Source organism: Hordeum vulgare, chromosome 3H, assembly GCF_904849725.1.
Source record: "Hordeum vulgare subsp. vulgare chromosome 3H, MorexV3_pseudomolecules_assembly, whole genome shotgun sequence".
Classification (NCBI taxonomy): domain Eukaryota; kingdom Viridiplantae; phylum Streptophyta; class Magnoliopsida; order Poales; family Poaceae; genus Hordeum; species Hordeum vulgare.
The window spans coordinates 8,755,159-8,775,475 of NC_058520.1; the positions used below are offsets into that span (position 1 = coordinate 8,755,159).

Here is a 20,317-nt window from a genome sequence, read left to right on the forward strand (position 1 = left end):
TCCATAGCGTAACCTTGGTACCTTGTGGTATTGTGCTACCTTCAGTGCGGCGTGTGTGTGTTGCGTTGACTATTGTGTGTGTTGCGTTGACTATTGTCGGATGATGTGGCTCGATGGTTTGCTTTATCTACAAAGCGGTGCGAAAGCCTTTTTTTGGTAAATTTTTATGGAATGATTATTGTAGCTTCTTAGTGATATTGGAGGCTAAAATACAGGTTCTAAAGAGATTTCACCGTGTAAACTCGGTTAATATAAAATAGATCAAGATATATTCATATTACTAAATTTCATTTCACTTAGGGTTTAATCCTAATTCCAAAATTAATACCTTCTAATCCTTCATGAGGGTTTCTTCCTGAATAGTTTGAACAAAGTTTAGTGCATTCGTCCACTTACTCGTGTACTCCCTATAGCCAGGTCTAAACAATTAATCTAGGTAGCTACCGAACTCGACTTTGTGGGACAGAAGACCAAACTTGGTACTACTTTGTTGCTAGTGGGATTACTAGTGCGCATAAGAGAAAATGAATAGCCTCAGTGCGCATACCACTTACAGGTCTTCCTGCTGAAACATCATACACTCCATTTGGTCAGTCAATGATGGATCCTGCACTTGCCAGTGATGGAGGCCATGGTGGCGAGCGCCGCAACAGGAGCGATGACGACGCTCCTGCACAAGCTTGGTGCCCTGCTGTCCAAAGCCACGGAGAAGGAGATCACCTACTTGAGCGACCAGATGAGTAGCATGAGCGCTCTGCTCGTGAAGCTGGCCTAATGAGCAACAATTCAGTAAATGTTTTCAATCTAAAAGAAATTAACGAACATCAATGTTCCGGCAGTCACTACAGTTGCATATTTGTTGCATACAATTCTGCAAAGAACTGCTTTCTTCTACCAACATTTTATTTCTTCTGTTTGAGATTGAAAGCCGGGTCCAGGATCCGGCCAAGTAGCATAGGGGATACAGTTTTACGGGCTAAGGTATGTTATTTTGTGCTGCTTCCTGTTTTTCTTTTGAATGTTGTTTGAAGTTGAAACATTAAAAATCATGAAAAAGAACAGAATTTTGTCAGATTTGGAACCAGGCATAACCCCTTTCCATTACTTTCATAACAGAAGTACAATTGTCCGGCCCAACTTAAAGGAGACTAGGAAGGGGAAAGCGAGTTCAAAGCGTGGCCGGGAAACCCACAGCAAGTGCCCGTCATCGAAACACTCACTATGGGAGTGCAGTCAAGCAACTAGTTGAGTGGCTGCCATAGTTGATTGAATGGGATATCCATCCATGGAGCACCCAAGGACGAGAACTTTGACCGTAGACTCTGTCAGTCTACTTTTGTGGCCACATATCCCTGGCAGCATAGCTCTGGCACAGTAGCTAAATACGTACTAACTGAGCCTGTAACATACTCTGCTTTGCTTCAGCCAGACAGCTCCTTCTTCCACCAGCATGTGTCGAACAACCAGAGTCTTGCTCACTCTCATCAGCCTAAGCATATTTCCATTCTTCACAACTGGTTCACTACAGCGCCAGCATGCTCATGGTGGCGGTTGCATCCCAGTCGAGAGGGCCGCCTTGCTCTCCTTCAAAGAGGGCATTACAAGCAACAACAGCAACCTCCTTGCCTCGTGGCAAGGACAGGACTGCTGCCGGTGGAGAGGCATCAGTTGCAGCAACCAAACAGGCAATGTCATCAAGCTTCACCTTCGCAACCCGAATGCAACGTTCGACTCCGCTGGTTTCTATTATGCATGTGAAGATGCCAATGCTTTGTTCGGCGAGATAAGTCCCTCTTTGCTTTCCCTGAAGGGTCTAGAGCACCTCGACCTTAGCATGAACTGTTTACTAGGGCCAGATAGCCAGATTCCTCTTTTATTGGGCTCCATGAGATATCTTAACCTCTCCAGCATACCATTTATTGGTAAGGTGCCATCTCAGCTTGGTAATCTGTCTAAATTGCAGTATCTTGACCTTGGCCAGCCTGGTTATTATTCTGATATGTACTCAAAGGACATCACCTGGTTAACGAAGCTACCTTCCCTAAAGTTCCTTGGCATGATTGGAGTAAATCTCTCAGGGATAGCTGACTGGCCTCATACACTGAATATGATTCCGGCTCTGAGGGTTATTGATCTTTCTTGGTGTCAACTTGATAGTGCAAACCAATCACCTCTGCACCTTAATTTCACAAAACTTGAGAAGCTTAACCTGTTAGGTAATGATTTTGAGCACTCACTTGGATCTGGTTGGTTTTGGAGAGCAACAAGCCTCGAATACCTTAATCTTAGTGGTAACAGATTATTCGGCCAGTTGCTTGACACCCTAGGAAACATGACGTACCTTCAAGTCCTTGATATTTCATATAATGAGAACTCGGACATGATGATGACTGGAAACCTGGAGAATCTTTGGAGCTTGGAAATCCTTAACCTCTCTGGTAATTATATAAATGGAGACATAGCAGTGTTGTTGAAGAGTTGGCCGGAATGCGCATGGAAAAAATTGCAGGAGCTGGATTTAAGTGACAACAATTTCAGTGGAACTCTGCCGAGTTTGACAGGGAAGTTCACCAGGTTGAGCATACTAAGTCTCAAGAGAAACAGTCTTGTTGGACCTGTACCACAATCACTTGGGAATTTAACATGTCTAACCTTCCTTGAACTCAATGGCAATCATCTCACCGGAAGTATACCAACTAAACTTGGTACCCTTACCTCTTTGACCTTTTTGGACATAAGCAGCAACGACCTCACCGGGAGTATACCAGCCGAGCTTGGGAATTTGAGGTATTTGACTGCTCTTGACCTCTCGGTCAACGGAATTGTAGGACTTATACCACCACAACTTGGGAATATGACATCTCTAACCCTCCTTTGTGTGAATAACAATCACCTCACGGGAAGTATACCAGCCAAGCTTGGGACATTGATGTATTTGACTACACTTGACCTCTCCAACAATCATCTCAATGGAAGTGTGCCAACTGAAATAGGTTCTCTTATTAATATGATGCATCTGGACCTAAGCAACAATAGCATTACTGGAGAAATCACCGAAGAACACTTTGCAAATCTAGCAAGCTTAAAGAAGATAAACTTGTCTTTCAACAATTTGAAGATTATACTGAATTCAGATTGGCATGCTCCCTTCAGGCTGGAGTCTGCACAGTTTGCATCTTGCAAGATGGGTCCTCTGTTTCCAACTTGGCTTCAGCAGCTTGAATCAACCTATGAAGTTGACATTTCAAGCAATGTTCTAAAGGGCGAGTTTCCTGGTTGGTTTTGGTACACATTTTCACATACCACAATTCTGGACATCTCTAACAACCAAATAAGTGGAAGCTTGCCAGCACATCTAAATGGCATGACATTTCACAAACTCTATCTCAGTTCAAATCTGCTTACAGGACCAGTACCTATGTTGCCAAAAAATATCACCCAATTAGATATCTCAAACAATACCTTTTCAGAAACAATACCATCAAACCTTGATGCCGCAGCACTTAGAGCATTGTCTATGCGTTCAAATCAAATTGGTGGCTACATTCCAGAATCTATTTGCAAATTAGAACAGTTGGTATATCTGGATTTGTCAAACAATATTTTGGAGGGTGAAATTCCTCAATGTTTTCACACGTACAAAATAGAACGTCTTATACTCAGCAACAACAGTTTATCAGGAAAAATCCCAGCATTTTTGCAGAACAACACAGGTCTGAAGTTCTTGGATCTGTCATGGAATAAGTTCTCTGGAAGATTACCTACATGGATAGGGAAGCTAGTGGATTTACGTTTTCTCATACTGAGCCATAATAAATTTTCTGATAATATTCCGGTCAACGTAACAAAGCTTAGTCGTCTTCAGTACTTGGATCTATCAGGCAACAACTTCTCTGGTGCAATACCTTGGCATCTGTCCAACCTAACGTTTATGACAACATTAGATGAGGATTACATGGATTTCTTTGATATCGGACCTTACATATACCATACCCTTTATCACGATTTTGATCGCCTAGAACAAACATTGTCCGTAAATACAAAAGGGCAGCATCTTACGTATAGTAAAACATTTGCATATTTTGTGAGCATTGATTTATCATCCAACTCCCTGACTGGTGAAATTCCTCCATACATCACTTCGCTTGCTGCATTAATGAATATGAATTTATCATCGAACCAATTGAGTGGACAAATTCCAAACATGATTGGTGCAATGCAATCGCTGGTATCTCTCGACCTCTCTCAAAACAAGCTTTCTGGTGAAATCCCGTCAAGCTTGTCCAGTTTGACATCTCTGAGCTACCTGAACCTGTCTTACAACAGTTTGTGTGGAAGGATACCATCTGGCCCCCAACTTGACACCCTCAATGCTGAAAACCCGTCAAGTATGTACATCGGCAATAGTGGACTTTGTGGGCGTCCTGTCCATAAGAATTGTTCAGGAAATGATCCTTCCATCGATGGCGACCTCAAAAGCAGCAAACAAGAGTTTGACCCACTGAGCTTTTATTTTGGGATTGTGCTGGGATTTTTGGTGGGGCTCTGGATGGTGTTTTGTGCACTGCTGTTCAAGAAGACATGGAGAATTGCTTATTTCCAGCTTTTTGACTAGAGATACAATCGGGTCTATGTATTTGTGGTTGTGAAGTTGGCAAGCTTCGCAAAGAAAACAGATGAAGAATAACCAATATATCTGAAGGAGGCGGTGTCTGTGCTGCAAACCACTGTATGAGAGCTCTGGACTATTAACCAGGGTGTGCAAGATCTCGAGAAGCATATGTTATATTGTGTGCCTTGTTTTTGCCTCTATCTAAATAAAAAATGAAGGTGTCTAGATCTTCTGATACATTTATGAAATTACTATTGTCGAACTATTGTGGTACATGTAAGACTTCAGTATTGTTTAGTTATTCCGATAAATGCAAGGCTTTAGTATTCTTTTGGGATGTAATAATCATGAGGGTCGTTCCCTGAATAATTTCAACATTTTTCTGCAGTGACAGTGAGTTATTTTTTCTTTGTTGCACGTACGACGGGTTTGTCATCTGGACTTGTACTTGTACTCTGTTGTAGACATCCCTGCATAACTTGAGTTAATAAACTTGTACTATTACTCTGTGGCGGTACTCCCATACTTTGTGAATGGTACAAGTACAATGCGCATGATGATTTATAGAACCATCTGGGCTGGACAGTCGTCAATTTCACAGGTTCAAGTTTTTATGTGCAGAAGTAGAAATGTGCAATCCTAAGTGTTAATATCGGTCAGCAGCAGGCATATTCCCTGGTTACTATGAATGCTGGGGAAACAGAGAAACAAGCAAGAGACAAGGAATTAATTAACCAGAAATTTCCTCCTCTCGATCAGCGCGCTCCGAGCAGCAATGGACACAGCCCTGCCCGGTTTTAGCGCCTCGCCTGGTAGGGCCTCGCCAGCTCCGTGCTGGGTCTGCCGTAAGGCAACGCCACGCTGCCCACCTCGCCGGCTGGCTCCTTGAGTGTAGTCGATTAAAAAAATAAGCTTACAATGATTATGCTACCATTTTCCAGTATATAGTTATGCACTACCAAATCTATAATGTCCAGTCTCGGCCAACCTAGCTCATTACAAGCCGTTATTGTTGGCGTCGAGTTGATCTTAACCTTGTAATAAGAGGGTTGTGCTTTTTTTAACCAGCACACTGAGAAACAAAAGGATTTGCTCACCATGCACATTGTGAGTAGGGTAGCTCCTGACAATGCCATGTCCTTCATTGATTACATCGGACAAACTGGTATCCAAGATCGATTTATCAAATCCCATTCCATCAGGCTAATCAGTAAGTTGGAGCTTGCTTTTCTTCCTGCCGCTCGATACCATTGTTTGGCTGCTTGAGTTCAGACACATATATTAAAGAATAGAGCAACGCCGTAGAGTAAATTCAGAAAATTCAAAACACATGGTCTTTTGCTTGTATATAACTTGCAAGGAATTCTATCAATTGATGCCAAAATTCAGAATCAGCATGTCCACAACAACATTGCACACACATCAAAAGAAGCGTTCAGTTTCTCAGAGTAAGTACAGTTTCCACATGGTAAAGCCTTGCATTACCAACATGGATTTCGGACAAGTGATATAAAGCCATGCATCAGATAGATAAACGACCACCAAACCCATTAAAAGTTGGAAGAGAGCATCAACTCTACGCATGGAGCAATATTTGACTGAAACTTTTAACTCTATGCATGCATCAACTCGAGTTGGTCCATCAGGTTAGCATCAGAATTTTATAGTTGAGAGATGCACTTGTAACCATGGCAGTATACTGAACCAAAAAGAAATCTATTTGACTTGGTCCATCGGATTGGAATTAGAATTAGAGGATTCAAACATGGATTCAGAGGTAGGGGGTCAAATGTTTTAGCAAAACTCCAAATTTTCCCCAATTCGGCCAGAACCGTCTGTTGGAACTCAACCCTCAGGATCGATTACATTAAATCACTACAAAACACGCGCACAAAATCATGTAGCCAAGGGCCCTTGTCGTGCCCTAATTTATCCTTCTTTATTTTCTCCTTTAATCTCAACTCAAGGTACAAAGACTGAAGCCCTCGTGCACATATATATGCAAGAGTAGCCGATCCAAGAAATACCTAGGCACGTACTTGGTCTTGAGTCCAAACCAAACTCAACCTGCACTTTCCTAATCAAGCTAATTCTAGATTATTCCTAACAATCTCTCCCTAATCTTGACATGCCATCTTCTTAGTGTTCCGTCTTGTCTTGACTCGTTGTTGACTCGTGACTTGTCGACACATCGACTAAACCGTCGTATCCGTACATTGAGTATGACCCGTCTGGAAACATGTAGAACCTCCTTGCTCTACAATGTTGTGCCACCGCCATTGCTTGGCCGCTGCCTTGCACTCGGTCCGCACCATACTCTTTGTACTTGCTTGTAGTAGATCCACTCTCCACTACTCGCACACCTCCTCGCTTTACGATGGCTTCGCCTACCATCGTCCGCCTTCGGCATCACACCGAATCCATACTGGCCGCAACCAGGACGCTCCACGAGGACATGGATATGACTCACGGAACACCGTGCACACCGCTTCAACTCCAACAAATCATCACGAAGACGAGCACTTGGACATGACGACACCGACGACTCACTGACACGACGACCGAGATGTCCCAACCCGAACGACTCCTTGACTCCTACTCCCTTGGACGATGACCTTGATGGCTTCTCGGCACCGCACCTCGACACCATCGCTCCCATCAACGATTTTCTTCCACCGCCTTGCCGACGATCGCCCACTGTCCCTCCTTGCCGCTTCGCCCAACGACGATCTCCTGAACCTCTTCATCTGTCGCTCCACGAACGACCATTGCCCGCCGCTCCTCGTCGCTGCACCACCCAGCGACCATATAGCCCGCCCCGAGGCGCTAGTCGGGTCACCTTCCCGGGGCAAGCACAGCTACACCTCGACCTTGCTCTGATACCAATTGTTGGAACTCAACCCTCAGGATCGATTACATTAAATCACTACAAAACACGCGCACAAAATCATGTAGCCAAGGGCCCTTGTCGTGCCCTAATTTATCCCTCTTTATTTTCTCCTTTAATCTCAACTCAAGGTACAAAGACTGAAGCCCTCGTGCACATATATATGCAAGAGTAGCCGACCCAAGAAATACCTAGGCCTACACGTACTTGGTCTTGAGTCCAAACCTAATCAAGCTAATTCTAGATTATTCCTAACACCGTCACCCTAGAAATTTCTCCAAAATTTGCAAATCTAAATCCCTGAAAATCCGAAGCCCAAAATGTTGAAATTCAAGAAAAGAGGGGTTGTGACTTAAGTTGTTGATGCCGGCCGCCGTGCGTGCTCACCATGGCCACCGCAGTGCGTGCTCGCCACGGCAAGAACGACGTCGTCCTTCGGGACGACGGCCGGAATGAAGCGTGCCGCCACTCCCCGATTTAATGGATGCTCGCGTGGGCAGAGACGTGCGCCTTCCACGCCGCCTTCGCTGTCAAAATATTGCGCCGGCAGTGGCCGGCGCTGGCCTTCTCAACGTCGCCGTCTTGGGCCATATGTGCGTCGCCGGCCCGTCTCCGGCCTGTCGCCTCCGCGCGCCGTCGCCGGGCAGTCGCCGGCCCATCGCCTCCTCGCCCGTCGTCGGCCCGTCGCCATCCAAATCGAGATGTGTTGGACACGGACAGGGATGGAGGAGGTCGTCCGTGCCGCCTCGCCGTTTGCTTGGCTGCTGCGGCGGGACGCCGACGGCAAGAGGCGCAACGACGCCTTCTATTCCTTTGTTCCTGCGGCGTGGACGCCGACGACAAGGGGAGGCGCGGCGGATCGCCGGAGAGAGGATTCCGCAGTGGAGGAGGGGGTGGATAAGGTGAGCTGGGGGTGTTTTTCTTTTTAATAAAACCGAAACGTTTTTCTTCTTCATTTAAATCTGAACGACGGGTTGAATACCCAGAAACGGAGGGGTTTTTGTGCAAAACTGCCGACGACGGACGACAGAAGCCGTTGATGCTTTATTATTAGGAAGAGATAAGAAGGATCACGAAGAACCCAGACTCATATGGTGGCAATTATGTGTAGTCTGGACTGCGGGGTCCAATCTCAAACTGGGCCAGGACCAATTTGAAAGGTAGCAGACAGCAGGTTGATCAAGAAATTAATGACTACAATCAAACTGCAGCGAATTCAACAGAGATCAGGATAAGGACCTGGACCACTCAATCATGTATAGTCTCATCAAGTATTTATTTATTTTTACGAAATATATTAGATCTACTCCCTTCATTCTGAAACTTTTCACAGATATGGATAGGAACATGATATATCTAAAACTAAAAACACTTCTAGATACCTCCCTTTCTGCAACAAGTAATTACAGATTGAGAAAGTGATAAAAATAGTTCACCGAAAGTAGAAAGCATCTTGAACATAATAAAAATACATCGGCAGAAGTCTAGATAATGATTTGATCACGAAGAGAGTGAAGTTCGATAGATCGATCATAGATGAATATTTCAATACCGTGAATTTCACTTTTACGCCCTAATTAAAGTTTAAAGAAAAGTAAGAAAACTCAAAATAATTTTGTGGTAAACTTTGACCAATGTTCCATGTACTTGCAAAATTTTATTTTGGAATTACATTCATGGAAATCATAGAAAAAATGCTTCAAAAGTGTTATTTAAAAAAACAGATTCTGCTTTCTTTGCCATGACTTCCGCGAGTATCATTTCATGCTGAAATTTTCCATGCACCCAATATACTTTTTAAAGTTTACCACACAAAAAAAATCTAATTCATCTTCATTTTTTCAACTTTTTTGGATTTTACTGTTCATCCCTTGCGCATGCGAGCTGGGAAGCAATACAAGACTTTCGATCTTGTACTATTTTCATTATCTTTAGTGGCAAAGGGTCAACATTATGCAAACCGAGTGATGTAGTTGGGTGGCTGGCCTTGTAGTTCAGATATTCTATTGTTCACGATTATGGAAAAACTTGTCCGAGTGTTGTTTGCCATATTTTTGGCAAAGGGTCTCCATTACCTCGTTCCATTGCCGATTGTTGTAATTGGGTTTTTTATTGCCAATTACCCATGGAATAGAACACGACACCTACTCCCGACAGAGGTGAATTTTTCAGTAACACTTCCACCAACCTTGTCCATTGCCTGGATTTTTTTGTGGCTTCCTCCTTCTTCATGTTACCAATTCATCTTGTAAATTTAAATCTTGGCAATAAATCCTTACCATTAATATTTTGATGTACTCCCTCCGTCACGGTTTTAGAAGACGTGTTTGGAAATTATCTGGAACCTAGGTGGCTATTGATTGGCTGTGAGATGGGCTGAAAAATAACGCATGCATGTAGAAGTAGTACAACAAATTACTAATTAGTTGTTAGGAGTAAATGCAATGCACCCTAAAACTTGTCTATTGTGGAAATGTACGTAAATTTTACCGTGCCTTCTAAACTATGAACGATGTAGTAATACTCCCTCCGTCTCAGTTTACAAGTCTGACACATGTACCTAGGTCATCAATTTGACCAACTTAATAAGAGGCATATATTACAAAAAATATATCATTAGAAACTTTAGATGTTCTATTTTCTAGTGATTTAATTTTTATGTTAAATAATATATTTTATATAAAATAAATTGATGATCTAAATACACGTGCATTTCTTTTAAACTGTGACGGAGGGAGTAAAAATTGTACTCCCTCTACTTCAGACCATAAATTTAAATTATAGGTACCAAGATAAATTAAATAACTGCTCCAATGCTAGTTATTTATCTCATTTACTGGGTTAATTAATACTCCCTCCGTCACGGTTTAGAAGACGTGTTTGTAAATCCTCTGGAACCAAGATGGTTATTAATTGGCGTGAGATGGGCTCAAAAATAATATTCACACTACGCATGCATATGTACAAGTAGTACAACAGAGTACTAACTAGCTGCTAGGAGTAAATGCAATGCGCCTTGTCTATTGTGAAAATGCACGTAAATTTAACCGTGCCTTCTAAACTTTGACTGAGAGAGTAGTACACATGTAAATTAGAAAAAAAATGGATGTGAGAAAGAAGTAGTTGAATGTGTCATTATGATCTAATGCATGCATGCGAGTAGTTAAAACGTGGTTGCTAGTGCGATACATAGTCATTAATATTTGTCTCGTTTAATATTAGTGATCTTGTATATATGTAAAATGTATATTTCGTTGTGGCCTTATATACAAAATGAAAGGAGTATTTTATTTTCAGTTGTGACGAACAACTACTCTCATGTTAGATAATGCTAGTGTTATTTTTGCCCGTTTATCTCTAGTTTTCTGGTATCTTCTCTTTTCTGAAACAACATCATGAGATTCATGACATGTAAACGAACATCAACGAGAAGACTGAAAATGCCAATCCTAGGACAGGGCAGATCCACATGGGTTCATGGGTGTACATCTCTACAGTCAAATGTTTTGCTAGGAAATTTTATAATAGTATACGATATGTACGAGGTACATGTATTAAAAGTGGTGTAGTTTATGTAATAAACATCATGCCAATTCATATAAACTGGTCTCAAAACTTCGGCCCTACCATCATGAACATCTTGAATACCTTAAGGCCAATTACCATCGATCTCGTATCATATTTCAGATTAACACCCTATTACCATCCCTACATGAACTATTGCTTTAATAACGCGTTGTCTGACATATACTATTATTGTGTAGAAAATAATATTCATATCTTGTTATTTTCTCACTAGTTACATGACCATTTTAGATATTATGACGCAAAAAAATTGAACACCCGATTTTCTAGTAGTGGATCTTCCATTGTCCCGTCGTGTAGGTTCCATCACACGGGGCTAACCAACTGAGCTACGCTCGGTTCACAGTATTAATCATAAGCAGATGAACAGAATTTATCATAAAATGAAACAGAGTACCATAATTTAGCGTAGTTCCAAACACAGCTTCAGGTACAAGAAAACTACATTCCATTTCATTAAAACATTGTCACGTACACTCCATTTTCACGGAGCTAGTACACACGCAAGAAGACTTGTCTTATTCATGACTGCCTGAGCTTCCATTTTTATTTTATTGTTTACATGCACACACTGCAGGCTGCTGCAGCGACTCAAGCTCAGGCTGCACTGCGTTGATCAGGTGCCTGATCAACGCGCAAGCTGGCTAGTTACCGCCGGCCACAATCACCTGGGCGTCTTGACCAGTACCTTGGGCTCCATAGTTGAGTATGGCGGCGGCAACAGTCTCCGTGCACGTGGGCCCTATATCGCCGGTGTACCGGTCGTTGCAGACATGACGGGATGGATCGGACGGTGCCGGCTGGCAGCTCTTGCAGGTCGGGGCACACTGCTCGACCTCGTCAAGGCAGCGGCACGCCCGCGGAAGCGCACGGTAGCACACACCGAAGTCGCAGCATTTCCACGGCCTCTCTCCCTCTCCCCCCTTCTTCTTAGGTGCTACCACGGGCAGCATTCCTGCTTGGCCTGCAAATCCTCAGTTAAGGAGCCAAAGCTATCATCAGCTTGTTCCTGCACCAGCTACCAAACGGAACTAGGAAAAAGAAAAGGACGGGATATGCATGGTCACCTTTGCCTTGGCTCGGCAGGAGAATGGTGGCCGTGGAGGGGCGGCCGGCGGCGACGAGGAGGGCGGACTCGAGCGAAAGCATCAGCAGCATGCTAGGAACAACGCATCTCTTCATCATCTTCATGGCTGGTTACTAGCTACTAGCTACTGGCTAAGCTTGCTGGTGCGTTTGAAGATGGGTAGCTTTCAGCCCGTATATGTAGTCGCGTGACACCCATAGATACCGATCGATGCGTGGCGCGTCATCATTATATTATTAATTTCAGATCTGGCCACATACGGGTGGTGGATCTTGGTAGTTGATAGATTGACATGGCGTAGAAGAAAGCCACACACATGCATGCAGGCAGACAGGAGCAGGGTGACCATTATTTCAAGGGATGGGGGGCGGCGACATCAACGACGTGCCCGGAGTTTATGGACTTGGTATGCTCTTGCTGCTGCGTCCGGTCGTCTATTATCATTGACAATGAAGGTTGAGCCCTCCCTTTTGTCGATGGTGATGATGTTCTTAGTCTCGGCTCTTTTTCGTTGTTGTGCAGGTCTCTTCTTGCGTTTGGGGGCTTCAAGACCATGTTGGCGCGGGATGAAAGTCCGTTTGGTTACAGGTTTCAAAGCGCCCGAGGTACATATTAGGATCGGGGAAAATCCCTGTTGGCCCGACCGACACCGACACGGTGGCGCCGTCCTCGTCCCGGCGTCGCTTCTTCTTATACCTCGAGCTGCCTCGCACAACTCTCCTGAGGTTACTTTCTTCTTACTCTGGTTATTTCTCTCAAACACACACACAAGAACACTTATGAACACACACGCACACAAGGAAGAAACCAGCACCAGCCTTTGCCAAGAGCTCTCCTCCTTGATGACACAAATGCTACATTGTTTCTTCCAGCCCTCACTGGCTTCTCTTTTCATTACACAATGCCACTTATATAAACAGAGGCTGGCACGAGCTGTCATGCAATACTCACGCCACTACTTGACCCATTACTCCACTAACAACTCTATCCATGCACTAACTACTTGAATCATCCCACGAAGCTAGCTAACAGATCACATGCAGCTAACAACCTATTTGCCCATGTTTAGCACTCCCTGGAATCACTCGAGATCACAAAGACTCGGCTAGTACTAACAAACTAGCACATGCGCAGCTCCTCTCCAACCAACTGAGAAACCTGCCGGGTCACTCGACCCATTCTGACGTGGTCTATCATGTTCCATCCTTCATCACGTCTTTTGCCGCTTCTCACGGCGTCGTTGTATCACACGGCACCATCGGCATCTCGCCGTGCTCGCCACATCGCACGGCAGCCCGACACCTCGCCGTCTTCACGCGCCTCCGATCAAGCTTGGGCTCGTCACAGCGACCGTCACGTTCGTCAAACAAACATACAGATACATGAACATGAACATGACAAGATTAAACCTAACAGCACCTTTAGGTACCATCCAACCTTCCTGGAGGGCGTTAAAGGTTACCCTTCCTCGTGCCTCATCGTATATCGGCGGAAACCATTGACAACAACGTCGTCATTGGCATGATTTTTTTAAGGTGTTGATTGATACCAGTGTGCAATGCTGCACGTCGATTCAAACCGACCCGTGCATGCACGATACTGGACCGTGGTGGATAGATAGCCATGCACGCACGAGAAGCACGCCGTCCATTATTTCAACTGCGACGTGGGTATGTATGAATCAAATGCACTATGTCCACGCGCCTTTTATTACTTGTGGGTAATCGATCGTTCGAAAAGACGGCCCTGCTCAAGGTTAATTAGTCACGATTAGCAGAGTCACCGTATTACTAGCAAAAATGCTAGACCTATTAAATTCTACTTACGTTTACTAAACCTTTCAACTAATTTCAACATGTTTCTTTGATTTTCAAGGATGGGTGGGCCTCACCCTCCTCTCAATCCAATCAATGATTATCAAATCAGACTATCCCGTAAACGTACGTAGATATAGCATTGCTCATATTACTAGTCTTCATATCTTTATGGAAACGCTTCTAATCAGAAGTCTGATAAAAAACATTTGTCAGACGGCTCCTATATCGTTGATTCTTTTCTAATTCCATGGTCCACGCCAGTCTAATGATTCTCGGACCCTGTCAATTAAATGCACATAATTACCATCCCGAGTAAATCTCGCCTGCTCCCCCTTAACCACGCCTGGGCGAGAAAATCTCGCCTGCTTGATCATACACCGCAGCCCTTGTCCCACTCCCGTCTGCTCCAACGATCTCTCCTCTCACCTTCGACCGAGTAAGGCTCCATCGCGGCGCCTGTCTCGCCTGACCCTGTCCTATGAGCTCGTGACGATCTCTCCCACCGCGCCGGTGCGCCGTTTTGGCTTGGCAAAGAAACTGCTCTGCATCCCACGGCCCCCCTAGTATGCACTCATCGAAACTAGTCTGATTCTTCTCATCACTTGTTTTTGGTTTGCCTTAATCTTGAGGCAATATTTGTTCGATGAATTTTATTGAGTATCACTTTGTCATGCAGCGTGAATGGCATGGAATCAAGCTGGTAATGCGTACACTCAACAGCAGGTCAAGAACGCAGGCCCGCTGCTGATCGTCCTATATCTTTGTGCGGCCCGACATCCCCGTTTGCTCCTTATGATATACTCATATATTTCGTGCGGCTCGCCGGCACCAACCTCCATAGCTTTGCGGTAGAAGAGGTCGTCGCCGTTGGCTGGAATGTAGTGACATGGTGGGAATGTCTGGGTCAATGACATAAACGACAGCGTGGCATGGCCGGTAGAAAGGAGAACGTGCATGCTTGATGCTTCCTTACATAGCATCTTTGCTTCATCAGTTCTAGTGACAATTGTTGCTTCCTGCCTTAAATATTCATGCATCATGCCTGATCGATGTTGCGTCAAGCAGTTTATGTGATGGCTTCGGTGCTGATTGGAGTCGGTAAGACATGTATGGTGGTGACCGGTGCATGCACTAAGAAGCATGTTCATGGGATCTACCTCAAACGAAGACGACGGCGACCTAGATAAAGGAAACCAAGTCTAGTCTTTACAAAACATACAAAATGAACTTAGGAACCAGTGTATTATCGTTCACACGAAGGAAGCAAATTTGTATGAACCCACAAAGCATGAAAATAAAATTATGTTCAGTTAGAAGAAAATCATTTTTATGATGGAAATACTTTTGACTTCTGTAACTGATGGAAGAGAAGTTTTCTTGTGTTGGAATCATTATAGAAAATATATGTGGGCTCAAATTGTCAAATGTAGAAACAAAAATAAAATTACACAAATTTTCTTACATGAAAGAGTAGTTCTTGAACACAATTTCTTGTCAGGACAACCATATTTCAATTCCAACAGGAGCAAATTGCCTCGTCAATGGAAGCAAAAATTTACTACATTGGAAACAAGGTAAAGTGTCAAAGTAGATGGACATTTTCATCACATCAAAGCAACTAGAAGCAAATTTTACTAGCACTCAGAAAAAAGTTGAGTAAACTATGAATGGAGGAAGCATGAAAATAAATTTATATTCAGTTAGAAGCAAATCAGTTCTACTATGGAAACACTTTTCTAACCGATGGAAGCAAAGTTTTCTTGTGTTGAAAACATTACAGAGAATATATGTGGGGCTCGAATAGTCTAATCTACAAACAAATTCTTTCGGGCAACAAAAATATTGCATGAATGCATAGTTCTTGGACACACTTTTTTCGTATGTCCAACCAAATTTTGATTCCAACAGAAGCAAATTGTCTCATCAGTGGAAGTAAAAACAAGATATAGTGTGACATTAGATGCACCGTATATTCATGAAATCAAAGCACTTGGAAGGAAATTTTACTAACATCAGGAAAAAGGTTGAACAATTTAAGAAACAATTATATGTAATTTTACTAGTATCAAATGTGACATTATTACTAGTTGAACGATGGAAGAAGCAGCAACAAGAGCATAGGCGCCAGGCGTTTGTTTACAGGAAGCACGGTAATTAACCAAAGGGAGTCATCATAGGAAAAATCTAAGAAACAGCTTGGCGCTGGCTCTGTTCTCGTACAAGATCCAACGTCAATTGGGCTACTAATCCTATGGTCATCCACTAGTCAGATAGGACTCTAAATATCAGTAATCTGATTGCTAGCGCTCAAACAGCCGGTCTGACAGGGTAAAACTGCGCTTTCTTCTTCCACAGACAGCCGGCCTGAAACTTTCGTGAACCGATGAAGAACAATGAACATTTGGATATTTATTATGGTTGTGATCAGCTACAAAGTTGGCACGACTGTCTGATCAGCACAGTTTATCTTACTCATCGATGTGCTGCCAACACCATGCAAAGTACGTACAACGTACAAAACTCTGTGACTCTGTGACTCGGTACAAGAGGACATTTTATTCGATTCACCATCACCCACTCACCCAACGGAACGCTGCGTGCAGCAGGTGGAGAGTGGAGCTGGGCGGACGTCGGCGGCGACGCTAGACCTTGGTGCAGTGCGGTCCGGGCCAGCCGAAGTACTGGTCGCCGCACACGTAGCGGGAAGAGTCCGACTCGTCCTTCTGGCAGTCGGCGCAGGTGATGGCGCACCTCTTAACCTTGTCTTGGCAGGTGCAGGTCGGCGGGGATGACCTGGTGCAACGGTGCAAGTCGCAGCACCTCCACGGTCTCGGCTTCTCCGTGCCGGCGACGCTGGCCTCTTCTCCGACGCCCATCTCCGCCGCCGCCGTCTCTTGATGACCAACGTCTGGCGGATGAGTACCCCTTGGAGGAACTGCATGCACATCGGTACACAAACACATAGATATTAGTAGTACTAGCTACTAGACTACGTAGAGATACTACCTAGCCAGCAACGATGATACAGCTTGTAGTACAACTTTTGAGTAAGCCTGAATGATGTATTACCTTCGGCACCGGGGGTGAGAGCAGAGAGCCGCCCGGCGGCGAGGGCCTCGAGAGAAAGCACCAGCAGGACGGCAGCAATGCATATCTTCATGGTCGATCAACTAGCTAGCTCTTGGTGAATGAAACTTAAGGCCGGCGGTCCGGCCGTACTTATAGCCCCGGCACACGGTGAATTACGGGATCGGGCTGCTGGATGTTTGTTGTTGTTATCTCTATGTACATATTACTCTACTCCTGAGTCCTCACACGCGGTGCACGCACACTGACGCATGTTCGGTCATGGCATCACGGTAGACTACTTTTGACTCGATGCATATGCTTGAATAAACTGATGTATTATTTACTATGCTTCTGCTAATCTATCAGAGATCACTTGTAACTAGGCTTTGGTTACCCTAAATTATTGAGTGACTCAGTCGATCGGCAACAAAAACGGATCTGGTCACCAACGAGCGTCGATTCGTCAATCCACTTGGACTGATGTTAGATTCGGCATCTACAGGCGGACTCCTAAAATTGACCGGGAGTAGAAATTACTAGTAAAAAACTGGATCGAAACATTAGTCTCGGTTAACTTCTGAATCAGGACTATGCTGCCAGTAATTCCGGTTCATGAGGTTAGGCTTTAGTCCAAGTTTATTAGAAACCTCTAGTTCTGGTAGATGTTACATACTGAGACTAAGTTCTTTCGATGGCTTTTTTGAGCTTCTAGAATAAGTTGTCCTTTAGCCAGCCTATTCTAGAAGCTCAACTAAAAATATTTTTTTAAAAGTCTACTAGTCAATTCTTAATTAATAGACTGTAAAAAAAATGTAATTGAACTTCTAGAATAAACTGGGTAGGGGTAGCTTATTTCAGCTTATTTTAGAAACCAGCAAAAGAACTGGCCTTAAAGAAGGTGGTGGCACGCTGGTGTCAGGCTGGGGCCCTCCGAGCCCCTTTAGTTAGTAGCACCAACGGGGACTATATATATATATATATATATATATATATATATATATATATATATATATATATATATATATATATATATATATATAAGTGAACATATAAAGTTTTGCTGGTGCGACTGCAATCAGTGCTGCATGTTATGTGTTGGGATCTGGTCCCTTCTCTTTCCTTTTTTTCATTTTCTATATATTCAGTGGTTGATTGTTATTTCCTCATATAGATGAATTGGACCACATTTCACTGTTTACATGTGTGTGTGTATGAGAGAGAGAGGTGGTTAACTACACAACAAAACTTATATCACATGCTTACCCCAAACGGCTCATGCTCAAATACCAATGCTAGAAAGGGCATGTGTGCATTCTCGGAATACTCCAACATAGGTCATAGGCTGCTGTTTTGGTCCGCTACTTTATAAATAGGAACCTTATCTACAAGAAAGTTCGATCTCGATGCAAACAAAGGGTTCAGATAGCAACCGCCCTAGCTAGTGTTGATAGCAAATCCATGTTCTCTCTCTCCCTCTCTCTCTCTCCCTCTCTCTCTCTCATCTCTCTCTCTCTCTCTCTATATATATATATATATATATATGTGTGTGTGTGTGTGTGTGTGTGTGTGTGTGCGCGCGCGCTTTTCTTACAGCCCGAGCTCATCCTCTCCATTCTCTGTTTTCTCTTGCCCTTCTCGAGCTTATCGCTCCATTTTTGTCAAAAATTTGTCAAAATTTGAGACACCATATCCATTCAAGTGTTCATAAAGGTTATCAACTTTGTGCTTTCATCTGTCATTGCTAGATTAGCTCGTTCAATGCTCTATTATCATAGTGATCTGTGCGTTTTAGTTTGGGAGTTTATTTGATTTATATGCAATTTGAGCTGAAATTAAATTCTTAGTTTGCATATATGTAGGTGTGGTTTACTTAGTGTCTTCCCGTCCCCGTCCTAACCACCGTCGATCGCCCGCACCGTCTCGTAGCTGGCACCACCTTGATGATCCTCTTGTTCTTATCCTTTTTTATTCTAAAAAAACTTATTTGTATGATTTAGATAGTTTCTTAGCTGTATGATTGCTTGTTATACATAGTGCCATGGTCTTGATATCCGTCCCCGTCGGCCCTCGTCGGTTTATGATTCAGTAGTGGTATATTCTCTTTTATAACTATTTGTTGCATTTCTAGTTTATATGAAAATTATGCTCATCAAGTTGACATAGATATTTTTATCTAGGAGGTATGTGCAGCGAAAATTGCAACCGACCCTCTTGTCGAGAGATTAAATTAGTTGAAAAATAAAATGAGTATTTGAAAGAAAAATTGAAAAGAATTGAAGAAGAGAAGACGAAATTGGTGTTGTATGTTGCTGATGTCGTCGATGATCACAAGATCAAGATTGATGCAATGCGGTTGAAGATTAGAAAGATTAGAAAATATGTCGTTAATAAAGAGGCTTGGTATAACCATGTTGTTGAATCAACTGTTACCTTAGTTGCGATCTTGATCGCATTTGTTGTTGTATTTAATTCTTTAGCTAGAAACTCTTGTATGTCGTTTTATGAGAGTAAGTGTGTATGAACTTTATGTCTGAACTTGTATTAATTTGGTCTTTTTGGTCTTGTGTAATGAAGATGAACCGGCAATGCATGTACGATGACCGACGTTTTCCCCAGTTCATTAACGGCTTGCAACGTTTTATGCGTGCGGCTGAGGCAAACCAGCGGGATGGTTTTATGTGATGTCCATGTGCTATGTGTAAGAATGATAAAACTTACTTTAAGTCAAGAGTCATTCACGTCCACCTGTTTACATCCGGTTTCATGTTCGGCTATAACTGTTTGACCAAGCACGGAGAAAGAGGGGTTCTAATGGAAGAGAATGAAGAAGAAGAAGAGGATGATGACGGTTATCCTTTGTTCCTTGAATATGGTGGTACTACAATGGGGGAAGAAGCTAAAGTAGATCTAATAGATGAGCCCGCTAATGATCTTGGTCGGGCCACTGCTTATGCAAAGAGATACTGCACAAGTGGTCAGGAGAAATTGAAGTTGCAGTGCATGTTAAAGGATCACAAGAAATTGTTGTACCCAAATTGCGAAGATGACAAGAAGTAGCTCGGTACCACGCTGGAATTGCTGAAGTAGAGGCACCAGATGAGCCCGCTAATGATCTTGGTCGGTCCATTGCTAATGCAAAGAGAAACTGCGCATGTGAAAAGGAGAAGCAGAAGTTTTAGAAACTTAATTAGTGCCATAAGGTAAGCAGGAATACTAACAATGCATGCACAAAGAAGAATCAGTTTCCCTTTGTAAGTAAG

General features: G+C 43.4%; 3 protein-coding genes across 3 annotated transcripts; 1 reads left to right on the forward strand and 2 right to left on the reverse strand.

Annotated features, from left to right (window-relative positions):
- The first annotated feature begins 1,400 nt into the window (after positions 1-1,400).
- Positions 1,401-4,984, forward strand: LOC123439201 (receptor-like protein EIX2). The gene has a single exon (XM_045115941.1). The coding sequence runs from the start codon at positions 1,451-1,453 to the stop codon at positions 4,613-4,615; it is 3,165 nt and encodes a 1,054-aa protein (XP_044971876.1). The 5' UTR covers positions 1,401-1,450; the 3' UTR covers positions 4,616-4,984.
- A 6,531-nt stretch (positions 4,985-11,515) lies between these two features.
- LOC123439202 (Bowman-Birk type bran trypsin inhibitor-like) lies at positions 11,516-12,346 on the reverse strand. Its single transcript, XM_045115942.1, has 2 exons — positions 12,152-12,346; positions 11,516-12,048 (listed from the first exon to the last, which is right to left on the reverse strand). Exons 1-2 carry the CDS (start codon positions 12,273-12,275, stop codon positions 11,729-11,731), a joined length of 444 nt encoding a protein of 147 aa, XP_044971877.1. The 5' UTR covers positions 12,276-12,346; the 3' UTR covers positions 11,516-11,728.
- Positions 12,347-16,366: 4,020 nt separating this feature from the next.
- Positions 16,367-17,198, reverse strand: LOC123439203. Its single transcript, XM_045115943.1, has 2 exons — positions 17,058-17,198; positions 16,367-16,923 (listed from the first exon to the last, which is right to left on the reverse strand). Exons 1-2 carry the CDS (start codon positions 17,146-17,148, stop codon positions 16,631-16,633), a joined length of 384 nt encoding a protein of 127 aa, XP_044971878.1. The 5' UTR covers positions 17,149-17,198; the 3' UTR covers positions 16,367-16,630.
- Positions 17,199-20,317: the final 3,119 nt, after the last annotated feature.